The sequence below is a fragment of the Dryobates pubescens genome, chromosome 30, assembly GCF_014839835.1.
Source record: "Dryobates pubescens isolate bDryPub1 chromosome 30, bDryPub1.pri, whole genome shotgun sequence".
In the NCBI taxonomy this organism is placed as follows: domain Eukaryota; kingdom Metazoa; phylum Chordata; class Aves; order Piciformes; family Picidae; genus Dryobates; species Dryobates pubescens.
The window spans coordinates 1,380,608-1,407,026 of NC_071641.1; the positions used below are offsets into that span (position 1 = coordinate 1,380,608).

At 43.1% G+C, this 26,419-nt stretch overlaps 1 protein-coding gene across 4 annotated transcripts in view; it reads left to right on the top strand.

Moving 5' to 3' along the window:
• Nucleotides 1–24,076, top strand: part of ARID5B (AT-rich interaction domain 5B) — a 116,257-nt gene extending 92,181 nt beyond the window's left edge. For all 4 annotated transcript variants that reach the window (XM_054174686.1, XM_054174687.1, XM_054174685.1 and 1 more), the window contains 3 exons: nucleotides 5,017–5,114; nucleotides 17,678–17,876; nucleotides 21,711–24,076. In XM_054174686.1, the coding sequence (XP_054030661.1) occupies nucleotides 5,017–5,114; nucleotides 17,678–17,876; nucleotides 21,711–23,861 (2,448 nt within the window). In that variant the 3' untranslated portion in view covers nucleotides 23,862–24,076. The remainder of the gene's footprint in view (nucleotides 1–5,016; nucleotides 5,115–17,677; nucleotides 17,877–21,710) is intronic.
• The last annotated feature ends 2,343 nt before the right edge of the window (nucleotides 24,077–26,419 follow it).

Genomic DNA, 26,419 nt, shown 5'->3' on the forward strand with positions numbered 1-26,419 from the left:
TCATACCAGATCAGGTTGCCCAGAGCCATACCCAGCTTGGCCTTAAAAACCTCCAGGAATGGGGCTTCTACCAACTCCTTGGGCAACCTGTTCCAGTGCCTCACCAGCCTCATGGTGAAGAACTTCTTCCTAACATCTGATCTGAATCTACCCATTTGTATTTTTTTTCCATTCCCCCTAGCCCTATCACTACCTGACACCCTTAGAACTCCCTCACCAGCTTTCTTGTGATACTGGAAGGTCACAATCAGAGACCTTCTTCAGGCTGAGCAGCCCCAACTACCTCAGTCTGTCCTCATAGGAGAGGTGTTCCAGTCCTCTAATCATCCTCATGACCCTTCTCTGGACATGTTCCAGCACATCCAGATCCTTTCTGTAATAGGTGTTCCAGAGCTTGACACAGTACTCCGGGTGGGGTCTCATCAGAGCAGAGCAGAGGGGGAGAATCACCTCCCTCGACCTGCTGGCTACGCTTCTCTTGATGCAGCCCAGGATGTGATTGGCCTTCTGGGCTGCAAGTGCACACTGCTGGCTCATGTTGAGAGTCTCATCCACCAGCACCCCCAGGTCCTTTTCTTCAGGGCTGCTCTCCAGCCAGTCGCTGCCCAGCCTATATCGGTGCCTGGGATTCTTGTTGGACATAATACGGGCTTAATAAAAATAGCAACCTGTACAAATTGGTTTAAGTCCTTAACAGATGAAGCTGTCTCTGGAATTGGTGGGATCATGTTTCTCTTAAACAAAGATACATGAAATGAGCATCTTTGTTACTAATAATAGGAGAGCGTTGGAAAGCTCTCTCTATAGCAGACCTTCACAGCATGAATGATTTAAAATATCCCCAAATCCCTGGATGAAATACAAAACAATGTCACATTCTGAGGGGTCAGCTGCAGTGGCATTTAACAGCAATTGCCTGGAATTTTCTCATTCACCCTAAGTCAAGTGAGTAAAAGATGCAGATGTCCACAGATGGAAAACTTCCAGGACTGACCTGAAGAGTTGTCCTCAGCAAGTCACAAAGTGGCGTTTTTCCTTTTGAGCCAACGCAAAGAGTGCTTTGGCATGTTTGCAGAAAGCTGTGGTGCTGAACGGACTCTACCTGGTGATGTCTTAGACAAAAAGTAGAAGAAAATTAGCTGGAGTTTAACATTCAGTATCTAGCAGCTTAAATTTTGCTGAAGGTCAGTAGGATCCCATTCAACTGCTGCCTTCAGGAATCAACAATAAAGTACTTTAGTTTTTAAAAATTAATGATTGACATGTACAGCAGTCCTGTGTCTGGGCAGGCCTGAGGAACCTGATACAGCAGTGGAATGCAAAGCTACCTGGGTTTGTTTCATATAGAGCTAATATCCAGAGCTGTTTTGAAGAGCATTGTGAAACCATATACCATGACCAGAAAATCCCCTATTAGATTTGCAGCAGGAAATAAGCAAGAAGCCTTTTCATAAGGAAGGGAGCTGGGACCTTCAGATTTCTCAAAGCAGAAGACACTATTAATAGCATAAAGCATTTGTATAAACAATCCTCTCCTTTAATAGATAAGATCATTGCTTTTCTTCGGTTGTTCCTGAGTACCAGTTGCTGCCTAATACTGTGCTTATAGGAAGCAGATGAAATCTCTTGCAGGTGCCTGGGCAGATAAGTCTCTTGCTTAACTCCAAATTCTGATGATTGGGAAAGATGTAATGGAGGCTTTCAAAGCTTCTGGCTTCCAGTGGACCCAACTGTAGGGTTATGGAGCTTCAGGCTGCAGCAAATTGTGTGTGAGGGGTCTGCAAACCAGAAGACTACTTTAAAACTAAAGCCAGCATTGGAATGGGAAGCTGTCAGAGATGAGACTGGCCTGTGCAATTGCTTTGATTAATGGGCAAGGCCAGAGCATCCTGCACTTTTAGAGGTGTGGTAGGCACAGGGAGGGATGTATATACTGGTAGGAGTAGGAAAAACAAATAGGAGAACTAAAGCACTGAAGTTTCTTTCTCTTTTGTATGTTTTCTACTGAAGGGGATCAATTTACATCAGGAAACTGAAGCGGAATTAAAAGTATGAAATGAAAGTACTGAGGACATTTATTAAAGCTTTTGCAGGGTTTTAGTTGGTTTACACCATTGTGTCTTCACACCCTTAAAAAAACCAACATTTTTCTCTTGAAATTCATTTACAGAGAATTAATTGCCTGCCCAGACAGCTGAAATATTTTACCATTTTCATGCCTTTTGTTATCTAGCTTTCTGTTCCTCCTGTGCCCTGGTCATGAATATATTACTATTCAGAAGCAGATATGAGCCACTTGCAGTCTGAACACTTACAGCCCAAGCAGACATTTTTGGTAGGAACAGCATCCATAAGCAAAGCATTGCCCAGCACTGCACCTTCCTGGGTCCTCAGGAAGTTGTTCCTAGTCATAGAGCTGGCTGGGAGGAACTTGAATAAGAAATGGACATAGTCCTGGATCAGGATGTGGCCAGCACAAGCATCCAACTTGAACAGCACTGCTCTGCATGGCAACTCTGAAGCTTCGAAAGTGCAGCATTTTGTTCAGATTATTTAAGGATGTAATTTATCAGTTACTTTAGTCCTTTTAAATTTGTTAAGCATAAAAAAACCTAAACTTTCCAGAGCAGGGGAAAACTCAAACCTAGGCTTTGTTAGAATAGCAGTTGTTCCAGGGAATGTCCAATTCAAACTGAGTCCTTTATGTGGGAGGGCACAGCTATGCTAATTGCCAAGGAGTTCTGGTCTGTTGCAGAGGCAGTGTTGGATAAAGCTGGGCAGGGCAAATGTTTGTATAACTATTATTATTCTAAGTAGCATAGAGGAAAGAGACACCAAAAATGATCCAGGGATTTCAAAGGAATCCCTTCCCCCCCCTAAAGTTGATTGTTTACTTGTGTTCTTGGGCTCTTAAGGTTAACGTTTTCTTTTTGAAAACGGAGACCATGCTTCTCGGTCACATTGGGATGTTTCAAACGGGGCCTTGCAGTAGTTCTCTTGCTGACTAATCCTTTGCTTTCATTTATAGCTTCTCTACAGCATCACTGTGCTTAGCCAAAGCATCAGGTCCTGGCCCACAGCCTTGCAAGCCAGCCAGGCTGCACTTGCCAGAGGTCCAGAGCACAGGCTGGCTTTGTGTATCTTTGTTCCCCTAGTTCATGAGGCTGCCAGAGACTTGATTTAATATAAGGCACTTGCAGCAGTCCTCAGGGCATCTGTGGTTTTGGGGAGCTACCAGGAAGCAAGGGCTGTCTGGCCATGCCTCCATCCTTTGCCTCTTCTTAGGACCAGTGGAATAGGTGTAGGAGACAGGACGAGAGGTAGCTTCCCACCCAGGCATTGCTCCACAGCAAGATACTTATCCAACACTTTTTTGACCTTTTAGGTTCAGAAGGAGCATCTGTTCCCATTCTCAGGAGGTGATGTTCTTTATGGCTCATTAGGACTCCAGTTCTTCAAACTCTTTGCAATAATAATAAGTAGAAGTGTGGTTAGCCTGCATAAGAGACCGCATAGGAACTTAAAGGAAAGAGACTTAAAGTGTACCTTATCTTGAGATGAGTGTTTGATTTGCATTTAAATAATTAGTTCATGTAGAACTTGTCCTTGAATTGCAATCTCTCTCTCATGCCTGTGCTCTTTGGGCTGGTTACAGATGGCAGAAAATAGAAGTAGTGGATGCCATCAGTCCGTTTTGCTTTAAATAATATTTGAGGCAAAATACTTTTTACCCCTCCCAAGTATCCATAGGTGCAAACTATGTACAAGTGGTGAGTTGGAGAGTTTGCTGAGTTCTGAGGTGAATTGTGTGAACAATAAACTAGAAGAAATTTTAATGATTTACCAAATGATAAGTCTCCAGCCATGCTTTTGGCTTTGGAGGATAATTTCTGCAAATGAAAGATTTTCCTTGTATATTGAGCAAAAAAGAAACACCTCTTACCCTGTAATATTTAATGATAGTAGCTATCTGCTCTTGTTTAGATTAAAATTACAGGCTTCAGATTGCAAGTTGTAATATTTGTTTTCTTCTGATTGCTGCCTTTAGCTCCTCAGTAAACGCCATTGACTGCTCTGTGGGTAACTCTGAAGAAGCCTTCAGGGCTGAATATATTAAAATCCACAGCATTCCACAGAAAATGACAAAACTCTCCCCAAATTTCCCCCAGAATTTTCCATTGCCCTTTTTTTATGAGCTGCAGGCAAAAGAGGGTGATCTGTTGTTCTTGTCCTATTCCTGTTTTTCTTCCTGTTTTAAATATAGCAGTATATATAAAATAATTAAGTGGTATTCAGAAGCAATTCTTTTGCCAGGTCTTCCATCTGTTGTTCTGTATAATCCTAATTTTTGTGAGAGGGAAAAAAAAAAAAAGAAAAATATGGTATGCAACTCAATATGTTACAAGATGTTTATTTTCATCAGCGTAGCCCAATAAAGTACATAGCTCAGATATTAATGTTGGAGTATGTTAAGATTTTATTACTATTTAATCTATATATTTTACTGACATAAATGGATAAAAATAAACAGCTTGTAACATATAGAGTTACAGACTATGCTTTTGTGGATTTACAGAATTTAGTGGTGGATTTGGGTTTTGCAGCAGATTTATTTTCTCTAATTCAGTTAAAATAACTATGTAATCATTATTTGTGCTGAGTATGGTTTGAGCTTCATTTTCATAATTCGCTGTGGGATTTGTCTGCATAACTTCTGATGGTTAATGGCCCTATATTGATTGAGATTCTCTTTTGTGAGGCTGTATTGCTTGTGACTTGATAATGAATCAGTCAGATCACTCCATTTTAGAGAGAAAGAAAATAGACATAGTGTTAACTTACACACAAAAAAAGACACCCAAAGCTCTATGCACTCTATATATTCTGTAGGGGCTTTTATAGTGCTTGTAGTACATGCTGTTCTGAAAGTGTCACACATGCATTTGTTGTTGTGAACTCAAACGCTGTAGAATCTGTGAAGATGCGAGATTAAATTTTCCATTGCCATTTTTACAGATAACAGCCCGTCGACAATGGAAACATATTTATGATGAATTAGGTGGTAACCCTGGAAGCACAAGTGCTGCTACATGTACTCGCAGACATTATGAAAGGTAAGATAACAAATCTGAAATACTTGTTTAATAATGAAAAAAATTAATTTGGAGAGCCTTCAAAACGGTTTATAAAGAATTGGGAAAGAGAGAGAGAGGGTTCTGAGAGTAAATATTTCCCCCACAATTTAATCAGATAATCTATTGTAATTCAAACCAGAGCGTGTGCCTCCAGTGACTATATAAATAAAACAAGCATCTGATTTTTCTTTGGTGCGTATCTTAATTTTTACAACAGCTTTCTGGCTGGAGAAGCTGAAAAATTGAGCAAAACGTACTCAAGGCGAAATCAGAAGCGACGGCTAATTGCCGCACACACTTGTCTTCTCTCGGGTTTTAGGAATACCAATTAAGCAAATTGTGGTCGTGATCAAAATAATGGGGCGGCCCACAATGCAGAATGCTGCTGATGTTGTAGGTCATGCAGAGCGTTGCATTCCTCTTCTTCATTGCATTCCTTCCCTCCTCCCTGCCTGCGAGCTGCTGCCAAACACTCTTTCTCTGCAGCCATTGTTGCTGGTCAGAACTGTTGATTTCTCATTCTTCCCATGTAGATAATAACTTCCAGGGCTTGTGAAGCCAGCATGCATTGAATAAAATGCTGGAGCTGGAATGTTGTTTTGGTTTGTTAATGGTTTTTAGAAACAGCTCTCTTTTTTTGGTTTGTTTTTGGGTTTTGTTTTGAGGTGGGTTGTTGGGGTTTTTTTTTTTGGGGGGGGGTGCTTTGGGATTTTTTGTGTGGGTTTTTTTTTGTCAGTTTTTTTTTTTTGTTGTTGGGGGTTTTGTTTGGGTTTGGTTCTGGGGTTTTTTCTTAATTTTGTTGTTGATTGGGATGTTTTTGGTTGTGGGTTTTGGGGGGAGGGGGTTGTTGTTTGAGGGTTTTTGGAGGGTTTTGGTACTTAAGCAAATGCTTTGCCATTTCAAGCTCAGAAAAGTAAAGTCTAGTCTCTTGTTCCAGGGAATTTCATGGGGTAGGGAAGACATTTTACTTGCCTGTGCACAAGGTGGCACAGCAGAGCTGTGCTGAGTGGGCAGTTCTTCACCTTCTTTTAGTGCCTTACATGTTGGCCACTCCAAGGGAGATGTCACCCTGCTCATGCAGGGGGAGGTTGAGCACCCTTATTTACAAGAGGCTTCTCCAACAAAAAGATTTGGGTGCACAAAGAAGTTGAATGTAATGCCACTATAAAAGTTACAAGCTCTCTGGAGAGCAAGCAGCAGAGGAAATTGAGTGAGTTTCTGTGTGCATCAGACAAGGCTTTTCCCCACCTTTGTGTTGCAAGCAAATGTTAGAGATTGTATTAACTGACTTATCAGATTGTTGTGGGTATTTGGCTCTTCCCTTTCATCATTACAAACCCAGGTGTCTCAGGGCTTCCCTTGCACCCAAGCCACCTGATGGGTTTCAAGCTGGCAGTGTGGGCCTTCCCTCTCCAGATGTGCTTCTTAGGATGTTTATTTGACGGAGGAGACCCAGGCACACACAAGACTTAGGTCTGTGCAGGCTTAGGTCACACAAGGAGCAAGCATTTCCAGGCTCTGTGTTGAAATCCGAGTCACGAGAGACCATGTCTCTTGTGGTTGTGGAAAAATAAATGAGCCATTCCCAAATACTCCATGAATCCCTGTCACTCTTCTGTTTTCATGCTAGTGGTTTATTTTTTCACATGCAAACACCTCAAACTGCACTACTCTTCCATGCATAGAGACTCATCCATGTGACTTAGTCAGGGGCATACCTTGAAGTGCCAAAAAGCTCATGGTACTCACTAGAAAACCTGAGCAGGCTTGTGATGCCTTCAAGACTGGAAAACCTGTCCAGGCTGCCACAAAAGGGTTCTGTTTGCCTTGAGCTGGTCTGAGGAAAATTCTAGTTTATGGTTAGATTGGTTTTCGCCCACCAAAGAGCTCAAATCTGAGCTCTTGGATGCCAGTCTATATTGTATAGTTCTGGCTTAGATCTGATACGAGGCAGCCAGCTACTTTCTAGGTTTCTGGCTGTCAAAATATGGCATTTAGAGAAAAAGTCTTACAGGATCTTGGGGTAAGCCCTGAGCTTACCTAAAATACGCTTTACCAAGTCTGGTTTGAAGAACTAAAACATCTATACAAAAAAATCTCAGTGACTGGGCCAGTCTCTAGATTTCTAGCCTTTTTCCGCCACAGGAAGGTTGTATTAAGCCTCAGACTCTGAAAAAAATGAAATTAAATTGTCATGGTTTGTTTCAGCTGGTAATCCTAACAGCAGCACCTGTAAGTGTAATGCTCATTTATAGCCAAAGTGCTCAGATGGCATTTAATCTAAAACTAGAGCTACAGTGTGGGAGCACACGTTCATGATTTGGGACACACGTACATTTACTAACTTGAATGCAAGCTGTAAAGCTAAACTGGAAATTGAATTAATCTGGGAAGTAAATGCTGAATAAACCTCCTGATTTTTCCCTTCTTGAATCCCACTGGCCTTTCCTTGCTTACTGGAGGCAGAACAGGTAGTTCCCAGACTTCACTGATCCTGCCTGCTGTTTGACTTAGTCTTGCCATTCATCTCTGTAACTGGCATTGTGTTAACTAGCTTCTTCCAAGATGACAGAAAATCATTTAGCTCAGAAAAGACTTTAAGATCAAGTCCAACTGTAAGCCGAACACTGCCAAGTCCACCACTAAGCCACGTCCCTCAGTGTCAAATCTACACATCTTTTAAATGCTTGTAGGGATGGTGACTCCACCACTTCCCTGGTCAGCCTGTTCCAGTGCCTCACAACCCTTTGAGTGAGGAAATTTTTTTCTAACATCCAACCCAATCCTCCCCCTGCTTCTGGCTGTTTACAGTCTTTAATGTGTCAAGGCTGCTTCGGTTGCATCAACCTTCTTAGGATACTGAGGAGTGGAATGGCACACACATCCCATTCAGGTATTGTATGGGTATTCCACCTTCATGCCCTCTTCGATTTCCCTCTACAAGGTGGGGTTTCACAGGCAACTACAAAGCAAAGGGAAAGAAAAAAGGACACACAACAGGGGGAGAAAAAAAAAGGGGGGGGGAAGAACAAACCAATTTTCTTTAAAAAACAACTCCAAGAACTGGAGAGGGAAGAATTGACTCTGTCCAGCAAATCCCTGGAAGAAATGTTTTTCCCAAAAGGTGCTTACAAGCTCTAAAAAACTGCAGACCCATGATACTGAGGATGGCAAAAGCCAGATTTAAAGACTGTGGGGAATGCTCTGCTCCCTTCTCCATGACCCCCTGTTTGGAGCAGGGGTTGTGGTTGTTGCTGATGCTGTGCTATAGGTAGGCAGAGTGCTTCTGTGCGGTGTTTGCTTTGTTTGCCTGGTAAAAAGGAAGGAAAGATTTTGTGTGTGCTATCATCTGATTCATTTTTCATCTATTACAGTTTGTGTTTCCAGTAACTGCTTTCATTTTAAAACAAAGCAAGGCTGACAGTGTTTCAGTAAGCGTTATTTGTATATTAGTTAGACAACTTTTGTTTTATTAGTGAGTACAATAATGAAAGTGCAGGTTGTTGAGTAGAAGCAATGGGTGTTTTTTATTTAAAGCATAGCAGGCATCACATAATGGCAATGAATGTGTTATTGTCACTGTAGGCATGGCTGGTCTGAACCTGCCTCTGATTGGGCTGTTCCAAATAGGCCCAAGCACTTCATAAAAATGTCTTTGTCAGCCTAGTTTTCCTTCCAAACCTATTCATCTCTGTCAGTTTTTAATATTAGTACCAGGCTCTTGGCTATAGTCCATTAGTACTGTACTTAATTGCTCGTGTAACAGATGATTACTAATATAAAAGGCATTAATGTTTTCCCATCGTAGGGCTGTTGCTCTGTTCATGACTCGGACCATGCAGAGCTTAGGAGTTGTTGTTGTTGTTTTGGTTGTTATTTTCTTCATTTGTGCTCCTTCAGTGCACTAACCTTGCACGACCAGAGAAGGCTTGAGGCACGTGTGGTTGGTACTAGCTGACTCAGCCTGAACCTTTCCTGTGAGACTCTTACAGCCCTTGTCAGTACCCTACATCTCTTTCACTTATCAAGAAACCCTCAGAAACGGCTACTTTCTGCGAAGTGCTCCTTCCCCTAATAATGCAGATGTGGTTTTCACATGCAGGGTTTGAGGTTTCTTTCACTTTTTTGACACACAACACGTGACCGGCAGCTTTAATTTTCCGGCGTGAATGATAGGCCGTGTTTCTGCACTGCTGACGCCGTTGTTGTTGGGGATTTCTTCATGGATATTACACCAACAGCAACCCTCCTCTTAATGAAAAAAAAAGGCAGCAAACAAAAGCCCCCCAAAAAATCCAACCCTAACCAAAAAAACCCAACCTGCTATTTTGCCAAGCATATAAACATTCCAGTAAAATATGTTGAACGAAACAAAAGTACAAACAGTTGCCTGTTGGGGTCTTTTTCAGCCTCCATGTCTGGCTGTGATTCATCTTGGTTTCCTCCAAGGGAGCCTTGTGCACAAGCTGCACACAAACATGCAAGGGCCAGGGAACCGTGATGCACAATGACATGCAGTAACACACCTCAGCTGCTTTGGTAGACAGATGGGTCATTGTTCAAAGGTATCACGACAGGCAGATGGACAGTCCAACAGAGCAGTAGCCCTCCTGGTCTCTTCAAGTGCTGCAAGGAGTCCGTCTCCCTTGAGGCCTCTAGCAGGGATGGAGCCAGAGGATCCTGTGGGCCTTGTCGTGCTCTTCAGCAGTGCATCTCCTATCCTGGCCCTCACAGATCTCGTGAGATGGGTCTCAAGAGTGGGTCGTGGTTCTTCACAACACAGCAAAGTGGCTGTGCCCACACTTTGCACACAGAAGGCTTTACTCGGGCTGTGTGATCTCTGGGCACTTGCAGAGTGCCCTGGATATCTGTGCCTTACCCAGGGGACTAAACCACAGGCGATACAGCGTCTTGTACAGTTCAGAGTCCATTCTCCCATTTTTGTAAGTTGCTCACTTACATATTATCAGAAACACAAGGCAGGTCAAAATAAGTCACTTACATGGTTTCCTTTTAACAGCCATAAAGTCTCTCTACCCCAAGGATATTGTGCAGTAATTCAATACATAAGAGAGCCCCATGTTCCATGCCATGGAACCGTTTGGTTTTGTTAAAGCATTTGGATAACTTCGGTAGCGTGTAAGCATTTTGGTGGAGTCTTGTAGGAAACTCAGCCAGGCTTTCAAAAGGAACAAAAAATAAGAGGCTAGTATAGCATCTGTATGAAAATGCTTATGGTTATCTTTTAATGCACATTGTAATTAATAGAAGGTCTTGATTTATGCTGTTAAGTGTGAAAACATCCTCAGGCAAAAATTAATCAAATGTTATGTCATGCTGTAATCTACAGCTAGCTCTTTGTTTGACCAGAAAAAACCCCAAACCAAACAAAGAAAAAACCAACCGCTTGCCAAGCAGCAGTTTTCTCTTGTTGTATGAACTTTGCTGCTTTATTTTTGTCTTCACACCACTTTCCTGCCCCCTCCCCCCTCCACTTCAGCTAGTCCCAGACTTCCAGAAAACTTCGCAAGTTGCAAATTGTCTTAATAGTTTTCCATCAAGTACAAATTTAAGGCTGAAGATAGACGAGGTGTCTCAGTTCTCCTTTTTTCCCAGGTTTTTGGTTTGGGGTTTTTTCTGGTGGTGGTTTCTGGGCTTTATTTTTTTATATATATTTTTTTTGTTGTTTTTATAAATAACAGGAGGTTTCTAGTTATGATTTTTCTGCCCTCAGGGCTTTATCATTAAGATTAAATAACTGTACTCTCAAGCATGCCACTGAACAAATATCTTTTCAATTATGTGAGTAACAGATGCTTTAACAAAGGAACTATTGAAAATTCAGAGAGCTTCCCCCCTCCCCAAAATTTAAAAAGTATCAGATGACCGAGGAATGTAATTGTTTACCATTAAAGCAGATCCTTAGCTGTCCACCCAAAACATCTGAGAACACACTTCTTTTTTCAAAATTTCTGGGTTTTCAGCCTCAGAGACTTACTGGCCAGCACTGGAGTCAGCAGGAGTCCTTGGATGGAGTGCTGGACAGTATGGTACAGCCTTCCAGTACATGGAAACAGATAATCTGTCTCCTCACAGAGAATTTTTTAACCAGCTGCATCCTTCTTTCCACCCTTGAGTTTGTCTCAGCAGAAGTGGGGGATGCCATGTGCCACTCGCTGCTCACGAGCGGGCTGTCACCCAAGCAGAGGGGAACTTCCCAGGTGTGCCCACCGTGCACACGTATGTCAGTGCTTACCAGGCTCTGAGGCTCTGCAGTGTGCCTAATGCTCTTGGGAGGGTTTTGGCAGTCCTACCAACTGAGCTGATGGCTTGTGGTTGGCCAACATCAGGTAAAGCATGTCTCATGTAGTAATCTTATTTCTTGACATCCAGGAGTGGAGACAGACTTTATACAAGGGGACAAGCTTGTTTTTCTTGCTTGTAGCTGACTTACAACCAGGAAGTTGTTTTACAATGGAGATGTTAACATGGCAGAGATTACCCCTGGTTTGTTCAGCTTTGTGCAAGGGAGATGTGGCTCAGTGAGGGTCAACAGAATTCTGGAGTCTCTCCAGGAGACCTGCACCCCACAGGCTATGTAAAATGGCATTGTCAAGCTTGTTCTGAGCATAGGGACCAAGTGTTGCAGGGACTGTATGGACCTACCAAACCGAGTATGTCTGTGTTTAGCTGCAGAACTGGTGACTGTGGTCAAAACAGAAGCTTGTAGCAATTCTGGTAGAGTGACCTGGTGAAGCTGCTCTGTCCCCATCACCCTTCCTTTGAATCTTTCCCATGCAGTAAATCTGCAACAAAGGCAAAAAAATGGGGTTTTTGATCTCCCCCTGCTGAGCCATAAGATTGAGAACGCCTGGGCTTCCCCTGCCTGGCTGTGCAGCTAAATCAACAGCTGTGTTTGTAATGTCACTAATTTCCAGTTTACTTAAAACAAAGTGTCTTTGAATTCCCTTACAGCAGTGCAGTTCCCACCTTTCAGCAGTGAGCCATTCTCATTACCCACGAGCATTCCCAGTGGGCCATGAGGAAGGTTGTTGATGAAAGGATGAAAGAGCCATTTCTTTAAGGAAGGGAAGTTCTTCAGGAGTAAAATTGAACTCAGACATATTTTGTCTTTGCTGATAGAATATATGCCAGTTTTCTACTTCAGACAAATGCAAATAAACCTATTGCTATTGTGTTCTGCACAAAAGGTTTGCTTTTGCAACCTGGGGATTCTACAGTGTGGCCTAGGAAAATCAGACTTGAGGACCATGTGGCTAGGTTTCCTCAATATATTTTATATTTCCAGTTTGGAGAACAGGCTGAAACCTCAGAGTTTGGGTTAGTCCTCTTCCCCCTTCTCTGCTGCAAATTTGTCACTGGTGCCCGGAAGAGCTGCCTCCTGCTCCTAGCCTTTCCTTACAGCTGATTGCTGTTGAAGATGGTTTCCCATGGTTACACTGACAGCATTGCTCCAGGATTTTTCCCTTTTGAAGAGCATCAGGTTAGAAGAGGCAAGATTTCCACTAGGATCAGATCTTGGGCATTCCTGCTGGTCCCTTAAAAGAGCTGAACGTTTCGCCACTGACTTTCTAGAGAAAAAGAATTGGTTTTCTCTTACTGAGGTTATCAAGTGGATCTGCCCCAAGCTGACCTAGCTCAGTGGCCCCTTGTCCTGGCCCTGCACTCAGACCCTCTGGCTGCAGGAGTGCAGGCATCTTTGCTCAGCTACTGAGAGACCCTGTTGAACCAGGAAGACTGGCCATCTCATCCCCCAGCACCCGAGGAAGGAGCAGGAGCCACTGTGGCATAATGTGTCCGGGAGGGAAATGTTTTCCAAACTCCTACCAGTCAAGAGATTTATTGCCTGTCCCTTTTCAGTGTTTTTGAAATTCTAAGAGCTTAATGTTCTCACGATTTACATTAGCATCTAATCCTTGCATAATCTCACTAATCCCTTGGCCCCAAGATATCCATTGGCAGTGAGTTCCACAGGTGAACCAGTTGCTGCATTCATTTGGTGGAGCAGACTTAAATCTTTTTTCCATTCCCATTGCAATCAACCTCCTTAAAATTCTGGCCAAGCATGGGAATGGGGCAGCATCTCCTAAGGAATGGCCTTCAGTATTTTAAATCCTTCCTAGATTATTCTTGGGGCTGAGAGACTCCATTGCACACTGGTTTGTGTTGGGCATGGAGCCCTTGAGAAAGCAAGATGATGTCAATGGGAGACGTGCTGGAATATTTTGTTTCTGCCAAGTAGAAAACAAAAATAAACACTGAAATGAGCAATATGGAAAATACTGTAGGGTTTGTGCTGAACTGCCTCCTTCCCTCATTCACCTTGTGTGTCCTGGGCATATGGTTCCTCCTCGACCCAAGAGTCCCGTCATATCTATACACAGTGGGGAGAACTAAAGAGGAAACTGGCAGCCTTAACATTTAATTTCCTTCCTCTTTCTGGGCCCATCAGATCCTTTGCGTTATTGTAACTACTTTTTTTCTCGTGTCTATAAATAGATGTGCTCTTATGTGTACTGGGAAGCAGAGTTGGGCCAAAAAAGTCATTCATTCTGCATAATCAATACTTGAAAATGTCCTGGTTACTGGCTCGGGTGAGATCTTGCATTGTTAGTTCTGTGGCTGGGAAAAGAAATGTTGACTAATAAAGATTAAGGGCTTTTGGTTTTCCTTTTTATGAGATGCTAATGATGAAGACATGTTTGATATACTGTGGAATACATTTCTCTAATGTGGAGTTTCTGCTTTTTGTTGGGAAGGAGATTCAGTATTCAGTCCCTGGAGGATTTTAGAATTTGTAAATATAAAATTATCTGCTTCAGTGTTGGTTTTTTTTTTGTTGTTAAAAAAAAAAGGCTGGCAGAAAGCCAGCTTACTTACATTACTGTAATAGATTTGCTGACCTCTGACATGTGCTGCAGAGAAGTACATTGAATTTTTCATAATATCGGATGATGCAGATCTAAAAACTCCGTACGCTCTGCGCCGTTATTCAATTCGGGACTTAGGAGAGCCAAATCTTTGTGTGAGGAGCAGTTTATACGTGATTAAACTTAATATTGCCCATCATAATAAATCAGGATTAGCATGGTACAGATTTGTTAATCTAACTTCCATTGATTTTAAGTTGGCTTTATTTAAAAAAAAAAAAAAAAGGCTGGCTTTTCACAGTGCCTGAATTTAATAAGAAGCCCTCTGATAGCAAAGACTCCCCTACTGTTTCTGCTCTTGGCTGGAAAATGTTATTCTTGTATTATTCCAGGAAAAAAAAAAAAAAAACCTCATGCTGCTAAAAATCTGCTGCCTGTGGAAAGATTTTTTAATACAGTAGTGCTTACATATTCTATTTATGTTAATTGACTTATAAATAATACATTTTATTAATCTTAATATTGGGATCTTGATCACGATAAAGCCCCTTTTATTTGGACTCCTTGTAGGCTTTACAAGTAAATATTCTTCAGAGCACAAAGTATTCGCCCTCCTTCCCTTTTTTTCATGGACACTTTGATACTCCTCCCCACCGTGAAAAACAGCCACACTTCAAAGCCGCTGCAAACGTAGCTGTTGTTTCCGAAATGTGGCACATTCGAGGTATTTGGCTCCTGGGTTTGGTCATTGCCTTTACCTCTCGTTGCACGAAGATTGATTAAATCTTACCTATGCTGCACATATTTGACCCAAAAAAGAAAAAAAGATGAAAACCTCCTGGTGCTGGTTTTAGACATGTCACATTCTGCTAAACTATTTGGCTAACAGCAGATTGCATTCTTCCAATGTTGGGCAATATTGACCTTAAATTGGCTAAGCCGTCTGCTTTCATGGCATGTGAGCTGGCTGCTTGCATGTTCTGAGAGCTGTATGAGCTTTATTACTCCTGCACTATAAAAACTTCTAATAATCAAATGATAAGATCATATCCTGTGGGTAATTGTCTCGTACCATGACAGGATAACTGAAAAAACATTCAGTGAAAATTGCAACCGTCGGAAATCTCTGCGTGGAGCGGCAATTGTTGGTGTGGCTCGCCTCCGTGCTGCTCCCCGGGGTCTCACAGCCTGCGGTCCTGCCCAGCTCCTCTGCAGCTGCTCCCCCTGGCCCCCAAAAGCTACCTCAGCGGCGGCAGCGAGGAACAGCAGCCCGTCGGCCCTCATTTCAGATGAGGAGGGGAAAATCCTAGAACAAGCCATCCCTGTGTTTTGATTCAGTTTTACCTTAGTCATGCCGCCTCCCCAATACACAAAACATTTAATTCCAGATTTCCTGCCGCTGGCTCCAGGCCTTTGACCGGCTATGTGAAATGTATTTTTACTGCTGTCGGCCTGCCAACTGCTGAGCTCAGTGAAAAATAACTAAAATGAAAACCTTGTACTCCCACATGAACTCTTAAGATCAGAAAAGGAAATTTAAGCCACGGTTACTAATTAGCGCAAAGCTAATGAGTTCTGGTGAGGTGCAGTGGGAGGAGGAGGTGTTTGTGTCCCGCGTTACCCTACAAGGCTTGGTGGAGAGCACGCGAGCAGTGATTAATCACGTTGGCCCAGGCCTTGCTCCTGTCCTGGCCATAGCCACAGGGTTAATCATGCGGTGTCTTTAATGGGAGGGCCCGCTGGTGGGTCAGGAGAGTGTCTCCGTCTCCCGTGGGCTGCGGGACAGCGTCTGAGACCTTTACAGATGGAATATGTAGATTTTTAATGGGTGATGTGTTCCCATGGAAACAAAACAAAGTCAAACACTCCCCTTGCAGTGCTAACAATTATTGTAATAAAATGTGTTTTTATTAAAAGCGATTTTAAATATTTAACACATGGCAGAGCGTCCTCAGCGTTGCCCTGCGTGAAACCCAACCTTGCCTCTAGTGAAGTCCAAAGCGCTTTGTGCAGTGCAGGGAGGAATTCGGTGTTTTCACCAATACTTGAGCTTTCTGAGTGAAATGCAGCAGCCTCAAGTATGAACAAGATTATTTTTTCTTACTCTGCTTAGTTATGCTTTTTATTATATAAACATTAACTGTAATATTACAGTGGGAAGCAGGTATTTGGCAGCTACGTATTATTTTGCTAAGTTTGCATAGAGGGAGCAGTTTCCAGTTTTAGCAGCTGTAACGTGTTTAAACTCAGTTTGTAATGGGATCTGAAGATGAATATTCCCTGTGGGCTCTGCTTAGCTTCATTACTGGAGCCCTGCCAAATTCAGGGCTAGAAAGTATTATTCACGCCTCTTTGCACATATCATGTCAGAGCATGCTCAGTTAATGAATTTTCTTTCTAATATAGCTTAAATTAGGTTTATATTTTAACATAATTTATGTTGTATTTTATTAAAATGTAAAATATTATGATCACGGGCAATCTAATTTCTGCTCTCTTAAGCCCAAACTGTGTTTGAACATCTAAGTATGTAAATCAAAATTGCATGCTTAGAAACGGATTCTGGGATAACAAACGAATATCTGAACCAAAAAGGTTTCTGCCTTGGAGTCTTAGATTAAAGATAATTAAAGATTCCTGGTATTTGAACAGATTTATGTTGTTTATAAGCAAAGTACATTTTCTTCATGGAGTCAGCTTGTCTTTTTTCTTAATAAATAAATAAACCCCACCAAAACAAATGATGTTTGCTGTATTAAAGTTCATATTTTTAAAGTATTAATCCCACAGTGAGTCATTAATCATACCAAATGCATTATAAAAACTTTAATCACTGAAGTTGCAACTGAGATTGTAATGCAATCCATCCTTTTTAATTCTATCAGTTATTTTTCCTTTCAGATCAAGAATTGCCAGGGCAAAGCAGATAAGATTAAAACTCCCTGTGTGCAGGGGAGGATGTTTGCACTTTTTTCTTGCTTTTTAATGTGATTTTGTGCACTTTGCAGAGGACAGTTCCACAGTTAAGAACTCACTCGCTTTTACCCCTCTCCTTTCTCTAAAAATGCCTCACTGGCAAATGCAGGGAGTGTGGTGACTGTCCTGGTATGGGTGTGTTGCAGGGGTGGTGATGGGCTGGTGCCAGTGCAGTGTGCCAGGTGCTATGCCCACTGCTGTGCTTTCCTGCAGCCCTGTTCTCATCCTCTGCTGAGGCCCTGGCACTCGCCCTTGCTCTCAGGGGAACCACCGGCCTGGAAATGGTGTAGCTGTTATCAAGATGGCTGTGGTGTTTTCCTGGAGTTTCCTGCATGCTTTTAAGGGCAGGGAGAGAAAAATAAATGGTGGATTTTCTTAAATCAGTCTGAAAAATAGTGGCTGGTGTCCTCGTCTGGTACAAATTGATGTAGCCACACAAACCACTGCAGTGTTACTGATCCACACCAACTCAAACTTCACTGAATTTATGCCACATGATAATCTTGCCAAATAAATTGATTTATCGTACTTGGATTTATAGATGTAGAGTCTACACTGTTGCTTTTATGGCATGGAAGAAAATGGGTTTATTAAGTAAACTGCTTGTGGTAGATACATTTTGTTCTTTGCTAGAATGGCGAAACCTGATCAATTATTTGTTCCTTAATCCCCTAGATTAATCCTGCCATATGAAAGATTTATTAAAGGAGAGGAAGATAAGCCACTGCCTCCAGTGAAACCTCGAAAACAGGATAACAGTTCCCAGGAGGGTGAAACAAAAACAAAAGTGTCTGGAACAAAACGCATCAAAAATGAAAACCAAAAGAGCAAGAAAGAAAAAGATAATGCACAGAAACCCCAAGATGCATCTGAGGTTGGTTGCCTTTCTTCTTTTCACCTTTTCAATTAAAAATGTACAGCTTTAATCACGTGAAATCCAATGGTAAAACACACCATTTAAACTGGAGAATTCCAACCAGTTGAGTTTGCAGTGGCAGGTCAGTTGCTGTGGTACTGTCTGTGTTGGGATTTTGCTGGGCTACATACAGCAACCAGTTAGTTCCATACCGTGTAGCAGTGATGGCAGAAAACCAAGCACTGGATGTAACAAGTACCATTTCTGCTCATTGTATTACACAGTGGTCACCACTAAAAGATCAGCAGCTGCCAAAAGGAAACCACACAGCTACCACAGTTATTTCCCAATCTAAGTACAGGGTGCGGGAACTTCTAATACTGCTGATACTGCTGTGGTAGCTGTTGGACACAGCTGATTTTTGTAATGGTAACCTCTGGATCAGCCCTTCTTTGCTCACAGATGTATGCACGTCTATCAAAAAACTTAGCACTCCCCAGGATTTTTATTGCATTATACTAAATTTCTCTGTGGACTAAAAGGTCAGATGTTGAGAGAACCAACTTCCAAGTCCTAATTGAGACCAACTTCCCTCTCACGTGCCACAGATGGTTTTCCGCTGAGATAGATTCCTATTCTGTCACCTGCTTCACGTGGCAGGCCGCAGCTTCCACAAAGAGACATGTTACCTGCAGACATAAGACAGCCCTCACGGAAGAGATTCTCTGTTCACCGCCCAGGGTAAAGCAGAGCAGTAGAACTTGTATTTGTCTGCAAATAAGGGTAAATTTCATGTGTTGCTAAATGATACAAAATCAATGGGCTTTTTGCTCCGGTGTTACTTACGCACTTTGTTTCACACATCCTGCCCACTCTCTCCTGTGCCCTGCTTGCACCCTGTGTGAACGAGGCGGTGACGCTCCTCACACACAACCCCTACACAAGATGTTGCTTTTCCTCAGTCTGCCAGATCACAGCAGCCTTCAAGGCGTTGCAGTGAAAGTAAGTATTTAAAGAATGTTGAAACACATGACGTGCCCGGCAGACTATGGCTGCTCCTTTGACTTCATTGCCGTCTGGCAGTCCTGTTTCTAAACCAGGTTGGAAATGGGTATTGAGTCAGCTACCAACAGTACTCCTCATTGTCTAAAGTACTGTAAAAAAGCAATGCAGGACCAGTAAACATCTCCACCTCGGAGGCTTTGTGGACCCAGTTTTGATAGCAGAGAATTTTGGGTTTTGTGTCCCACCACCTCTTTATAATTTCATCTCACATCCAAATTTCAGTTTGATTTTTTAATTGCCTTGACTGACAGTCCCTCTAATACCTAGTGTTAAAAACACTCCACAAAGAAGGGAGGGTTTGCTGTTCTCTCTCACGCTGTTCTCTCCTCTTGGGGAAAAACCCCCTCCATTTCTTATGGAAGATACATAGAGTGGAGAGTACACATAAACCTTCTTTAGTGACTGGTTGCAGTACAAATTGCCCAAAGCAAGGAGATGCAAAGTGAAGGCTTAGGCTCCTTTCCCCTGTCACTCCTTCATGCCTGGTTATTTATTGAGGGGTCTTGAATCAGCAAGATACGTTACACACCATCCATAGCACCGCTGCTAAGCAAAATGTAACAACTTGGTAACAGAGAAACAGCCTTAACTTTGAATTTCCTTGCTTTTGTTGTTCCCTATCAAGCTTCCTGCTGCTTAAACTGCAGATATTTTTGTGTGGTTTGCAGGAGGAGTTCTTAAGCTGCGTTAATTGGAAATGTAGGGAGCCTAGACAAGACCCTAAAAATGTACAATTATAACAGTTTTTTATTCTAAATGGTACCTTTTCTATCAGAATTCATGTCTCCTCCCTGACTGGGGTGGAAGACTTGTCCTGCCCCTGTCTAAACAGTGTGGACAATTAAGGACCTCAGCCTTAGCAGGTCACAGTAGGTAGTTACACGAAGCCCAAGCAGCAAAGGAGCCTGCAGGGGCAGATGCTGCCACCCAGAGCAGATGCCAGTCTGCTGAGCTCATGCATATGCTGCCTTACAGGACCAGCAGAAAGGAGATGTCCAGCTCCTTTGGCTGGAGCAAAATCCAGTTCTGCTGGAGCCCGGCAGAAGGTTCTATGTCCCCCTCTCCCCAGCTGTCCCCCAGCAGTGAAGTGCTGTTTCAAGCTCCACATTTGGGTGCAGTCCTCATCCAGGCACAGCAGTGGTGGTGCCTGGAAGCCTCTATAACCACACATGTAGGCATGGCTCCAATAAAGCCATGGCTTAAACCGTTTCTGCATGTGGCCCAGAAGCTAGCTGTAGCTGTGAGCTCTAAAATCATAATCAAGTTACAAATGTGTGGTCCTCTCAATTGCATGTTCAACTAATACACTATAAGTATGCAGGGAGAGAATATAACTTTAATTTATTGGGGTAGCATTTGCTTTTGTGCTCTTCACTGTTTTCTCGCTGTCACAATGACATTGTCAATATAATGAGATACCAGACAAAATGCTATTAGCCTTAGACTGCACATTTCTTCACAATAGCTGAAACTTCAATCAAAGTGTTGCTTAACAGAAACAAAGAGAAGAATGTACAGTTATTAAATATGATTTCTCCTTTTTTTCCCCCCCTCCTTTCTTTGCTCAGTTGTCTGGTATTTTCCTGTAATTTTATAAGCTCAAGAGACTAGCAGTGGTACTTTGTAAAGGACCTAATGATGGTATTTGGCTGCAAAAGGCATCTATGAGTTTAAAAAGAAGTTAGGATGACTAACAGACACTGTAACTAATAGGCCAGCCAAACAGACAAGAATATTTAAAAGCAGCTGTGAAGAAATAAATCTCTGAGAGGGCTGGATTCATTAGGACCGATCCCCCACTCCTATGCCAGACCATAAAGCAGCATTTAGATAATAACTTTCTTGATGCGTCTTATCTTTACAACGAAGAAAGAAAGAAAGAAAACAATAATAATAAAGGACTCGCACAATGCTGCTGTTTTATGACTGTCTTCCACCACGACATGTCAGAGGAGAGTGACAGCGGTTTTGAAAAGGGCTGTCAATCAGCTGGATCACAGATGGGACGCTCTGGTGACCTCTGTGGGTCACAGTTCAGCCAGCTACATAATGGGATGAATAGTGTGAATTGTGCACACAGGCTTTATTAATGGGGGAGCAGAAAGAGCTGCGGGCCCATTGACGATACCGTATAAAAGCCATGTTTGTAATAGCAGGCACACACACTTACTGAATGTTGACAACTTCATTTTAATCCTTTAATAAAAAAATGTGTGTCCTAGTTAAGCTGTGGCAGCGATTTGCTGCCTACAATAGGGATTCCTAGTATGCCATTTCTATCGTTTCACACATTAACGTGGAACGGGGTGTGAATGATCTCTGTAATTGCTGAATTTTAAGATAGCTACAGTGGGGAGACTTTCTGTGAAACACAACACTGGAATCATGTCGTCGTAGGTGAAGTGGGCTAGCAAAAGAAATTGCTGCAGCCTTATCATTTGTGTTAGGAAGTATGCTCCCCTGCCTTTGCCTAATCCATTTAAAAATAGTGTAGCCTCAGTATTATCTGTCCGTTTGAGGCATCAGTGCTTCTCACCGGCTTGCAAACATTTGCTGTTCTGAAATGCTTTATTGTGACCCTGGCAGGGGTGGTGTATTTCTTCATATTTCCAGGAGGTACACCTCTTTATTTGAGTCCAGTACCTGGTATTGGAGCCTTCGTGATAGAGCAAGGTGATTGACAGGTACCTCTCTAGAGGCGGGCAGTGGTGCACCGAGTATATGCTTATGAACAGTCTGCCGACAGGCACTGCGTTCTTACTGCTGTTTGTTGAATCTTTTTATTAGATTTCATCAGAACAAGAGAAGGATCAAGAGGCAGCTGACCACAAAAATTTTCATGAGCATCCTACAGTGGGAGAGATGAAACCACCTGTACAAGGTCCTCCAGCTCTTCTACCAGACACATCTCGGACAGTGCCTCTAGAGAAGACAGACCTGGCAGAAAACAGCATAAGCAGCGAGAAAACCAAGGAGGAAGTTCAGCACTCGTCCTCTTTCTCAAGCTTATTTGTGTCCTCAGAAGAAGACACAGTTCTGGATGCCACCATCACAAAACGATTACACTCCCCAGCAAATGCCCTCGAAGACACAAAGGCTGAACCAAGACTACACAAAGCTTTTAATGACAGCATAGAAAGCGACCCTCCAGAAATGTCCTTCACGGCCTTCCCGGTTCAGCTGCCCGCTCAGAGCGACACAGAGGATGACAAACTGCCCGAGATGGCCGATTACATTGCAAACTGCACAGTCAAAGTGGACCAGCTGGGAAACGAAGATATCCACAACGCACTGAAGCAAGCACCCAAAGTACTGGTAGTCCAGAACTTTGACATGTTCAAGGAGAAGGAGCTGCCTGGGTCCCTGAATGATGACTCCACTTTTGGTTATACGCCTCTGCTCTACTCAAAGGGTAATCCAGGCATCATGTCACCCCTGGCAAAAAAGAAACTGCTGTCACAGGTGAGCGGGGCAGCCCTGTCATGTAGCTATCCTTACGGTTCTCCTCCACCTTTGATAAGCAAAAAGAAACTGAACAGTAGAGATGAACTGTCCTCAGGCATATCGCAAGGTCCCCACGCCCCTAATTCTGATCCTGTAGCAATCAATAGGCCCTCAGTCATACAGCACGTGCAGAGTTTTAAAACCAAGGAAGAAAGGAAATCGATTAATGATGTTTTTAAACATGACATGCTAAGTAAACCGGAGCTTCAGCGCTGTGATTTTTCCAAACATCACCTCAGTTCTCTTGCCGAGTCATACGTACCGAAGATGGACATCCAGGACTGCAAAGATAAAATGAGTGAGAAAAGGGCACTGCAACACTCCCATGTGCCCACTTTCTTGGCAGATTTTTATTCGTCACCTCATCTGCACAGCCTTTATAGGCACACAGAACACCACCTCAATAATGAACAGGCATCAAAGTACCTCCCCCGGGACATGTTCAGAGAATCTGAAAATATTTCTAATTTTGCTCCACACAAACACCAAGAAAAACGAAATTTAAATTACTGCCCATCATTGCATCCACAAGAAAAAAAGGCAGCAGTGGAGGCCTCTTCAGATGATCAGCCAACAGATTTGAGTCTTCCAAAGAGCATACACAAACAGACTGCAAAGGCTTCAGGCTCCAGCCTCCCTCACTCGTCCATGGCTCAGCCAGAAAGCAAAGGCATCTCCCCATTCCAGACTGCAAGCAGCCCAGCAGTGAGCCTAGATTGTAACCCCAAAGCTTGCCGAGTGTCCCCCATGGCCATGACAGCTCCGAAAAAACACAGTGAGTTGCTCCACAGATCTGGGAAGCAGCAGGCCCAGAGGCTGGAGAATCTGAGGAAGATGGAGGGAATGGTGCATCCTATAATCAGTCGCAGAACGAGCCCTCAAAACGTGGGGGCTGCCCGGCCTTTGAAACGGAGCCTGGAGGATCTGGACAAAGTTATTTCTGAAAAAAAGATCCGAGCTGTCTCTCCTATGCACTTACCAAAGGAGACCTCGGCAAAAGACAAGGTTCTCGACCCAGAGGGCGAAGGCAGCAAGCCAGTGCATGGCCTCCATTCTGGCAGCATGCTGGAAAGCCACAAATTTCCCCTTTCAGGCCCCATCTTCCCAGGCTTGTACCCAGGAAGCCTGTGCACAGGGCTGAACAATCGCCTGCCACCTGGGTATTCTCATCCCCTGCAGTACTTGAAAAATCAGACCATGCTTTCCCCACTAATGCAGCCATTGGCTCTTCACTCCTTTATGGTGCAGAGACAGTTCCTCACATCCCCTGCAAACTCTCAGCAACTGTACAGACACTTAGCTGCAGCAACACCTGTAGGAAGTTCCTACGGTGACCTTTTGCATAACAGCATTTATCCTTTAGCTGCTATAAACCCTCAAGCTGCGTTCCCACCTTCCCAGCTATCCTCTGTACATCCCAGCACAAAACTGTAAACCCTCTTGCTCACAAAAAGTCTGAGGAGAAGTTAGTGACATTCCTCCCCCCATTATGATGTCTCGCAGGTGTAGCACTCTGCAGTTTTGTCAGCCAGGACGCGGTCATATCCCGCCGAGAAGAGCGCTTCAGAATTTGATGGAGACGGGACTGCTTCTTTAATTCTTGCTCCCACGTCAGCACCCTCACCCCTTATCCCTGCCCCTGCAAAAAACCCCAACCAAGAAAAAAAATGAGGAAAACAAGAAAAAAACCCTTGGATTTTGCATATGTGTGTTCTGAAAGGACTCGTATATGGTAAGAGCAAATGTTCAAAGGGAGCCGTGGAAATGCAGGCCCTGTCCAGTGCTCACTGAAATCCCAGGTGGGGCTACGTTCGCTCTTCACTGAGCTGAGGACCAGAGACCCTGCGTTGTTGCGAACAAGTCAAGGTCTCGACTTGAACCTGGAAAGGAGGAGCAGGCCAAGAATCTGTACAATCAGTGGATGTGCTTTTTGGGTAACTTTTCCTGACTTTTAAAGATTCAATCAATGCAATGTATAGTAAAAGGGCAATAGAGTTTTCATTCTAACACTATTAGAATAGAAGGGTAAACACTGTTTAATTTGACTGTACATATCCACCTCATAAACTACCGGTGTCACATTTGGTCACAGTAATTTATATCATTTTTGTTTGTCCAGTATATCCTGTGCTCTTTATGTTTGTTTTTTCTTTCTTTGTTTTGGGTTTCTTTTTTTGTGTTTCTTTTTTTCTTCTTTTTTTTCCTTTTTTTTCCCCCCCTTTTTTATTTTTGAATGAAACAGCATCATTGTATCTGCAACTTCTTTTGAAGGCTGTGGCTGTCCTAATTTTGTAATATTTTGTTTTTCATATTTGCCATTTTCCCAGTTTCTTTATATTTGGAGCAGTGTTTTTTGTTTTGTTTTTTTTTTTTTGTGGTAATGTTTACTGTTTACAAACTGAAGCAACTGATTTAATTTTAATCTTAATGGTTATAAACATACTGTAGGTGATGTTATGGTGCAAGGATGACAGCGAGTGTCCTTTCCCCTCAATCCACCCCTGCAAGGTGCTGAGCACCTCTCACCCTCCTCTGGTTGTTGCGGTGGCTCTTACGCCACTTCTTCCCTCCCACTGAGCTTTGTTTTCCCCTATTGTGGTCCGTGAATTTGTTGAGCATTGTACTTAACTGTACCTAGGCTGTGAAACCCTCCTGCCTACCAGAGAAACAGTCTAGAAAACAAAACCTCCCTGGCATAGGCTGCTGGATGACAAAGGAGTCCCAAAAATGGCATTGTGGTTTGTTAGAATGTTGGGAATTTCAGAAATTAGGACAGGAGCCAATGTGGATTTGGATCAGAATCCTAAGGGTCCTGTGCCCACATGTATGGGCGAGGCTCGGCAGGATCAGCTGGGGGTTGCGTGCAGTGGTTGGGATGGTCCTTCCACACCCCCCACAGTAATCTCAGCTTCTCCCAGGGCATCCTTTTGCAGGAGCAAAGCCCGGGTATGGAGGGGCTGGGTTTTCCTTACGAAAGAGCTTTCCTGTGGATGTATATTTACATTGCAGGACATCACCACCATGCAGCTGAGCATAGACATCAATGAAGCCAAGTGTGATTTGGAGACTTTTTGCAATGTGAAAAGAGTTGTGATTCAGACCATCTCAGTTACTGTTCAGAGACAGCATAGTCAATACTAAAAGAAAAATGGAAACTACTAAGGAAGACTTTGCATGCTAGGCATGTCATTAAATTTTTCCCGTGATATGAAGCCAAATACAATATATAATGTATCATACTTAATATCCAAAGGTGGAAACCAGAATAATATACTCGTCTACTGTTAAAGATCCAGCTTCTTCAATTAAATACTTTATATTCCTGTGGTAAAACTATATTTAATTGATCAATAAACAGACTAGTAGAACTTAGAACATGGATGTGCCAGTGCAGATCATCCTGCTGCTCCACAAGTCGTACAGGAAACCGAACTGCAAGCTCATCTGGGCAGAGGCCACAGTGTGGAGGACATCTCTAGTAAAGTTGCACTAGATCTGAATCACCTGGGAATCAGGGGTTTGGGGGTGGGGGGAAGGAGGGCGGGGGGGAAGGGGAGAGAATATAAAACTCTACAGCAAACAGAAGCTTGTCATGTGTTTGGTAAAGCAAATGCTTCTCTTCCTTGTTTCGGTTCAGTTGTGTGTCCTGGAGTTGTGCATTTGTTTATGCCAAGTGTCCAATTTCCCTTTTGGTTACATCCTGTTGGAGTTCCATGGTAGGCTGTGTGGAGCCATGCTGAGGCAGTGTGGGGCTGGAGGACAGGGAGAGGGGAGGAAGGCGAGTCCTCACCAGCCGCACAAGGAGATGCGCTGCTGCGGGCTGGGGAAGCTCATAATACACTGGGCAAAACGTCAGGGCAAAGGAGAAGGAATGGTAGTATAAACTCCCAGCAGAAGCGGTGCATTATTTGTTTGAAAACTCTGAAGAGAATTCTTGGAAATCTTTCAAAAGGCTATTGAATTCTCCATTAGCTGGAAAGTCCTTTTTTTTT